The sequence below is a fragment of the Elephantulus edwardii genome, unplaced genomic scaffold (assembly GCF_000299155.1).
Source record: "Elephantulus edwardii isolate Elephantulus edwardi_28Jun2011 unplaced genomic scaffold, EleEdw1.0 scaffold00109, whole genome shotgun sequence".
Taxonomy (NCBI): domain Eukaryota; kingdom Metazoa; phylum Chordata; class Mammalia; order Macroscelidea; family Macroscelididae; genus Elephantulus; species Elephantulus edwardii.
Genome location: NW_006399859.1, coordinates 6,201,504 through 6,209,021, shown reverse-complemented (window position 1 = coordinate 6,209,021; position 7,518 = coordinate 6,201,504). Strand labels below are relative to the sequence as shown.

Here is a 7,518-nt window from a genome sequence, read left to right as displayed (position 1 = left end):
GACAGAGCGGAGTTTAGGGCTGTTGTACATAGCGTCACTATGAGTCACAGGCGACTCGATGGCACATAGCAACAACAACAACAACAACATCATATAACTAACTATAAGGGAGAAAGCCAGTAGTTGGAAGCCATTTACTTTTAAGAATCCAAGTGGAGTGGTTGATGGGTCAGTTGTCTGATGCTAAATAGAAGGCTAGTGGTTTGAATCTGCTCAGTCTTCTCAGAATAAAGGCACAGTGATACACTTCTGAAGGATCATTTCCATCACAAATCTGTAAATTGTTCTGTAAACTCTAGAAATTGTTCTGTGGAGGAACAATGAGCTGTAATCCACTCAACAGCAAGTACTTGTGGGTTTTTTTCCTCCTAGAATCCACTGTACTCTGGTAGATAGTCAAGTGAAGCAGAGGGACCTTGTTTCAGGTCATGTTGATGTGATTGTGGCATAAATAGAAAGTGAAGAGGAATAATACAATATAACTCATATAATTTATTGACTTGAAGCAACCTGTGGGCTCTAATGCGAACTGTTTCTTTGCATATCTCACTGATGGTTGAATCAAGTTCTTGAAGTTGGGTTGCAGGACAACTTACTTTCAGAAGCAGAATAGTCATTGAGCTGTTTTAGCAAATGGTTGCAACACTTGATGTATTCACTCATCTATGATAAGAAATTTGAAAAACAGCTACCTGGAAAACTGAAGAGATTCATGTGTGTGCCCATTCCAAAGAAGCGTCTTGAAACATGTTGTAGAAATGTCACTAATATCACACTTAACAACAACAACGATAATTTAAAAACTACTGTGAGCAGTACATCCACAAGAAACTATAAATACAAACTGGATTCAAAAGAGGATATATAATGAGGGATATCATTGTTGACTTTGGATGGATCTCGGCTAAAAGTACAGACTAATGAAGATTTTTACCTATGTAGATCAAAACTAATTATGACTTAACATAGTAAAGAATGGAATTTCATAACACTTATATGTTCTCATGTAGAACATGTACATAAACCAAGAACCTGTCATTTTAATAGAACAATGGCATATTGCCTGGTTTAAAATCAAGAAAGGTGTATGTCAGGGTTCCATACTTTGACTATACTTTAAAAAACTTGCATGATGAGTAAATAATCCAAGAAGCTGGACTAGATGAAGCAGAATACTCATCAGGATTAGAGGAAGACTCAGTCACAATTGGCATTATGCATGTGGCACAATTGTGCTTGCTGAAAGTGAAGAGGATTTAAAGCACTTACTGATGAAGATCAAAGACTACATCTGTCTCTATATAGCTCCTTCAGGGCTGATTACACCTCAACATAAAATTTCTCACAATTGGACTGATAAACAACATCATGACAAATAGAGAAAAGATTAAAATTTTCCAGTATTTCATTTCACTTCACAACCATCATCCATTGAAGCAGCAGTCCAAAAATCAAATGATGTCTTTGGCAGCAGATTTAGTGTTCACAGGACAGGTTGCCATTTGATGTGCTTGACCCTACCCTTTTCAACTGTCTCAGATGTACGTGAAATTTGAATAATGAGTAAGAAAGACAGAAGAGTTACTGTTGGTTTTCAGGTATGTTTTGGGGAATAATATAGAATATTCTGTAGTCTTCCAAAGAACCAGCAAAACTACCTTGGAAGAAGGGTAGCCATAATGATTGTTGGAGGCATGGGCCACAAGACATTGTTTCGTATACTTTGGGTGTTAGTAGAATCACATTGTACTTGGTATAATAGAGGATCAGTGAAAAATCGAAGATGCTGGATGGATTGATCCAACTGCTGCAACAATGTGCTCAAGCATAACAATGATTGTGTGGGCAACACAGGGTTGAACAGGGTTTCATCCTGTTGTACAGAGCTACTGAATGTTGGAGCTGATTGAAAGACACATAACAGAAACAACAATGGGTAGGTACCTTTCTGTGCTTACTGATCATGAGGATGTGTAGTTAAAAGCATTTATAGCCAAATCATATTAAAATTAATAAAATTTAATAAACGTTAAATATCGTGAAATTATTTGAAAGAATTTCATTGCTTTTTGTTGATTTAAAATGTTCTTTTAAGGGAAAAGTGTAGTTATCAAAATTGTAGCTAATCTGTAAAAGCAAAATGGTTTCTAGTTGATAAATGCTATTGTGTATCTCATTCAAGCTATTTTCAGTTACTTATGGATCTGAAAGTTTGACAGTGACTAAGGATGACAAAAGAAGAATCGATGCCTTTGAATTGTGGTGGTGGTGAAGTGTATTGAATATCCTATATACTTCCAAAAGAACAAACAAATATATCTTAGAGAAAGTGCAGCCAGGGTATCTTTGGAGGCAAGGATATTTAAGCTTCATCTCACATATTTAGGGTGTGTTTTTAGGAGAGACTGGTCCTTGGAAAAGGACATCATACTTGGGAAGGTGAAGGGTCAGGGAAAGAGAGGAAAAACTCTCAGTGAGATGGATTTGCACAGTGACTGTAACAAAGTGGGCTTAAGTATATAAAAGATGGTATCAGAGATTATGAGGACAGTACAGGATAGGGCAAAGTTAAAATCCATTGTTCATAAGTTGTGGTTGTCTCAGTGGCAACTAACAAGAGCAACAATATTATTTGGCTAGATTTCTGATCACTCTAAATCAAAGCCAGGCCTGTTGCTGTCAAGTTAATTCCAATTCTTAGCTCTCTTATATATAGGAGTGAATAGGACAGCCCATAGAGATTTCAAGGTTGCAAGTCTTTATCGAAGCTGACTATCCCCCTTTTCTGCCATGGAGAAGCTGGTGGATACAAGCTGCCAGCTCTTTGATTAGCAGTTGAATGCTTAACCACTGTGCCACCAAAACTTCTTATGGTCATCCTCAATGCGTTAACAAACTAGTATTTTTATTTAAATTTTCTATTATAAATAATGAGGAACTCAGTGGCATAGTCTGTAGGGAGTTGTTCAGCTAACTGAAAGGCTGAGCCTCTGGTGGCTTGAGTCCATCAGCCTCTCCTTGAGAAAATGATGGACAATCTCCTGTGCTGTTTACAATCTCAGAAACCCAACGGAGAGTCAGTTGTGAATCGATTCCAACTTGATGGCAATAAGAGAGAGATTACAAATAATTAGCTATTATAAAATAGAAACACAAACTTTCTTCTCATTGTCCTAAAACTCAAGAGCATTCTTCAGGACATTTATTCAGAACTTTCATGTATTTTAGGATTTGGCTGATGAACTTGCCCTTGTTGATGTTGAAGCAGACAAATTGAGGGGAGAAACGATGGATCTTCAGCATGGCAGCCTTTTCTTTAATACGTCAAAGATTGTGTCTGGACAAGGTTAATTTTAGTTTTATAGAGTTCTTTTCAGAGCTTTAAAAAAGTAATGATTTTATTAAATGGATATAAATGTTAATTTAAAAATAACTGTAAAGATAGTTTAAAATGTTTTATTGGAAAAAAATTTGAAAGTATAAAGTAAAATTTAAATTTTTTCCATTGGTGGTTTAGTATATTTATTTCTTACCCTCTCTATATGCATTTACCATATAACTGACATTTTATATATCTTTTTTTTATGGAGAAGGGCACAGGATATAGAAGATACTTCCTTCCTTTGCCAGTCCTTGGTTTCTCTAAGACCATAAGATCTACGTCTACGACGTCAACAAAATAAACATTCTCACCACTAGGCAGCATCATAATACATGGAGAAAAGATTGAAACTGTCAATGACTTCATCTTACTTGAATCCATAGTCAACACCATTGGTACTAGCAGCCAGAAAATCAGGAGACCTATTGATTTGGTAAAGTCTGCAGTCAAATACCTCTCCAAATTATTGAGGATAAGGTGAGCCTGATACAGGCCATAGTCTTTTCAATCACTTGCTATGCTTCTGAGAGCTGGACAGTGAATAAAGGATAACAGAAGAAGAATTGATGGCATTTCAACTTTGGATTTGGAAAAGAGTACAGAGTATCCCATAGACTACCAGAATGAAAAGATAGGTCTTGGAGAAGGTGCAACCAGAGTGCTTCTTGGAGGCAAAACCAACAAACTTTGTCCTCACAAACTTTGGACATGTTAGGAGAGGCTGGTCCTTGGAGAGGGATATCATGCTTGGAAAGGTGAAAAAGAAAAGGGTTAGAAAAAGAGAGGATGACCATCAACCAGGTGGATTGACCAGGTGGATTGACACAGTGACTGTAACAGTGAACTCATGGATGACAGAGACTGCAAGGATGAAACAGGATAGGACAGGGTTCAGATCTGTTGTTCATGGACTTGGTATTAGTCATACTCCACTCAACAACACCTAACTATAACAACATATATATAGTTTTATGTTCTTTAAAAACTTTTCTTTCTGCTTTATATATTTTCTAAAGATAAGCAGTTTTGAATAGTTTTTATAATGTTGTTACGTGCTCTTCAGTTGCCTGAGACTCATAGCAACCCTATGCACAGTAGCTCTGAACCCTATCCTATCCTGAGCCAATCTCACTGTCTCCAACACACTTACTCCTGTTACCCCAGTCACTGTGTCTATCCATCTTACCCAAGATCTTCCTCTTCTGTGTCATCTCTCCACCCTGCCAGTCATGATGTCCTTCTCCAAGGACTGATCCCACCAGGCAACATGGAGCTTCAAAATCCTTGTCTACAGAGAGCGACTTGGTTCACCCTTTCCAGGACAGACCTGTTCTCTTGTCAGTCCATGGTATGTTCAGTGCTCTTCTCCAGAACCAGAACTCAAAGGCATCAATTCTTCTTTCACGCTTAGTCATTGTCCAACTCTCAGATGCATAGCAAGTAATTGCAGACCATGGCCTGGATCAGGCACACCTAGTCTAGACTGATATCTTTGCTCTTTAGCACTCTGGAGAGGTCTAGACTTTCCTAATCCTATTTGTCTTTTGATTTTGGTTGCTGGTGTCAAGAGTGTTGATTGTAGATCTAAGCAAGCTGAAATTGTTAACAATCTCAATCTCTTCTCCATCTATCATGGTGCTGCCAATTGGCCCAGGGGTGAGAATCTTTGTTTTCTTGATGTTGAGCTTCAATCCATTTTGAAGACTGCAGTCCTTGACCTTTTCCAGGTTGTGTCATCTGCATAACGCAAGTGTTGTTGTTGAGCCTTTATCCAATTCTGATTCCAGATTCCTTCTCATAAAGACCAGCCTCCCAAATGATCTGTTCGACATATAGATTGAAAAGGTATGGAGACAGGATGCATCCCTGACTTACTTCTTTCCTGATTTTGAACCATGCAGTGTTTCCTTGCTCTGTTCTAATGACTGCTTCCTATTTTAAGTATAGGTTTCTCATGAGCACAATCAAGTGTTCTGGGATTCCCATTCTTCTTAAGGTTAGCCATAATTTGTTGTGACCCTCACAGTAAAATGCCTTTGCATAGTTAATGAAACACAAATAGACATTCCCTCCGGTACTCTTTGTCTTCAGCATTATCCATCTGACATTAGCAATGATGTGTCCCTAGTGCTATGGCCTCTTCTAAACCCAGCTTGTATTTCTGGTAGTTCTCAGTGTACTGTTCCAGTTGTTTTTGAATAATCTTCAGCAAGAGTTTGCTTGCATGTGATATTAGTGATACTATTTGATAATTTCCACACCTGTTGGATAACTTTTTTGGGAATTAGCGTAAGTATGGATCTCTTCCTGTATGTTGGCTGGATAGTTTTCCTACAGATTTCTTGGCAGAATCTGGTGAGCATATCCAGGCAGAATCTGTTTGCTGAAATATGTTAACTGGTGTGCTGTCAGTTCCTGGGACCTTGCTTTTTGCCAACTCATTCAGAGCAACTTGAACTTCCTCCATCACAATTGCCTCTTGGTCATCTGTTGTTTCATTAATTCTTCTGTGTCAGCCAATTCTTTTTGGTACAGTGTCTCTGTGTACTACCTCCATTTTCTTTTCGTGCTACCTTGATCATCCAGTATTCTACCCATAGCATTTTTTTAGCAAAATGACTGAAAAAGATTTATTAGAAGAATAATACAGAGGCATAGCTAGTGAAAAATAGGCCATGCAAAAGAGTTAACGTGAAAAGAAGAAGTAAAAAGTAAAAAGAGGGAAGAACCCTCTGGAAAGATGGGGGTGAACCCAAATCTTATAGTGTGCTGCCAGCAGAAAAAGAGAGAGAAAAGATCCCAAAGCATCTTTAAGTATTGCAACTTGAGGCTTGAATTTTTTCTTTCATTCCTTGAGCTTAAGAAATGCTGATCAAGTTCATCCCTTTTTATTTTTCTGACCTCTTTGCATATTTCATTATAACACTTTGCTTTGTTTTCCCAAGCTGCCCTTTGAAATCTTCTATTAAGCTGCTTAACTTCCTCATTCCTTCCCTTTCTTTTATAAGAAACACAGATGAAAACTGTACCCAAGGACCTCACCTGATGGTCTACACAAGAATCAGATTGTGGAATGAATTGATGGAGAAGCTCAATGTCAGCTGTGAAAACTAGGCCAGGTGCTGAATGTGGAACAGACCATTAACTACTCATGCAGTTTCAAACTGAAGCTCCATAAAAGAAAATCAGATTAATAAAAAGCAAAATTTGACCTTGAGTCTATCCCACCTGAATTTAAAAATCATCTCAAGAACAAGTTTGTGGCCTTGAACGCTAATGAACAAAGAGCAGATGAACTCTGGAGTAATATCAGGAATATTATCCATGAAGAATAAAAAACATCATTGTAAAGACAGAGGAGGAAAGAAAAACCGAGGTGGATGTCAGAAGAGACTCTGAATATTGTACGAGAGAGCTGAGAAGCCAAAGCAAAGGGAAGAAATGAAGAAGTTAAGGAGCTTTTATAGTAAGACTGATGTATTAATCCTTCTCTTTCTTTTTTTTTTTGGTGTGTATAAAAAGCTGTGATTCTCATGCCCACCCAGGGATGAAAAAAAAAGAAAACAAACCCTGTCATTCAGGGCATATAGTGTGAGGCCATGCAATAGAGGCAATGGAGAGCATGGCCCCATTGTCTTTAGTTAGCATCATGTGTTGACCAACTTAGAAATCTCAGAAGACAGAATTACTTTATAGAGTTTTCAAAGGTCTGATATTTCAGAAGTGGATGGCCAGTCCTCCTTCCTAGTCTGACTTAATTTGGGAGCTCTGCTTTAGTATAGCCTCTGATAGACACGCACTGTACCCGAAATTGCTAATGATAGATTGTTATTGCTGTAGTTATGTGCCATGGAGTTGCCTGTGACCCATAGTGACCCTATGTACAACAGCCCTAAACCCTGCTCTAGCCTATGCCAATCTTACTGTCTCTGACACACCTACCTCTATTATCCCAGTCACTGAATCCATCCATCTCATTAAGGTCTTCCTGTCTTATGCTGTCCTTCCACTCTCCAAAGCATGACGTCCCTCTCCAAGGGCTTGTCCCGCCTTGCAACATGTCCTAAATATGTCAAATGAAGCTTCAGAATCTTTGCCTCCAAGGAGCAGCCTGGTCTCACCCTCTCTAGGCTAAA

The 7,518-nt window shown here is 38.3% G+C and overlaps 1 protein-coding gene across 1 annotated transcript in view; it reads left to right on the top strand.

The window, feature by feature from the left end:
* LDHC (lactate dehydrogenase C) overlaps positions 1–7,518 on the top strand; it is a 62,284-nt gene that overhangs the window by 6,152 nt on the left and 48,614 nt on the right. Inside the window, exon 2 of the mRNA XM_006892072.1 lies at positions 3,229–3,346. Within this exon, the coding sequence (XP_006892134.1) occupies positions 3,229–3,346 (118 nt within the window). The remainder of the gene's footprint in view (positions 1–3,228; positions 3,347–7,518) is intronic.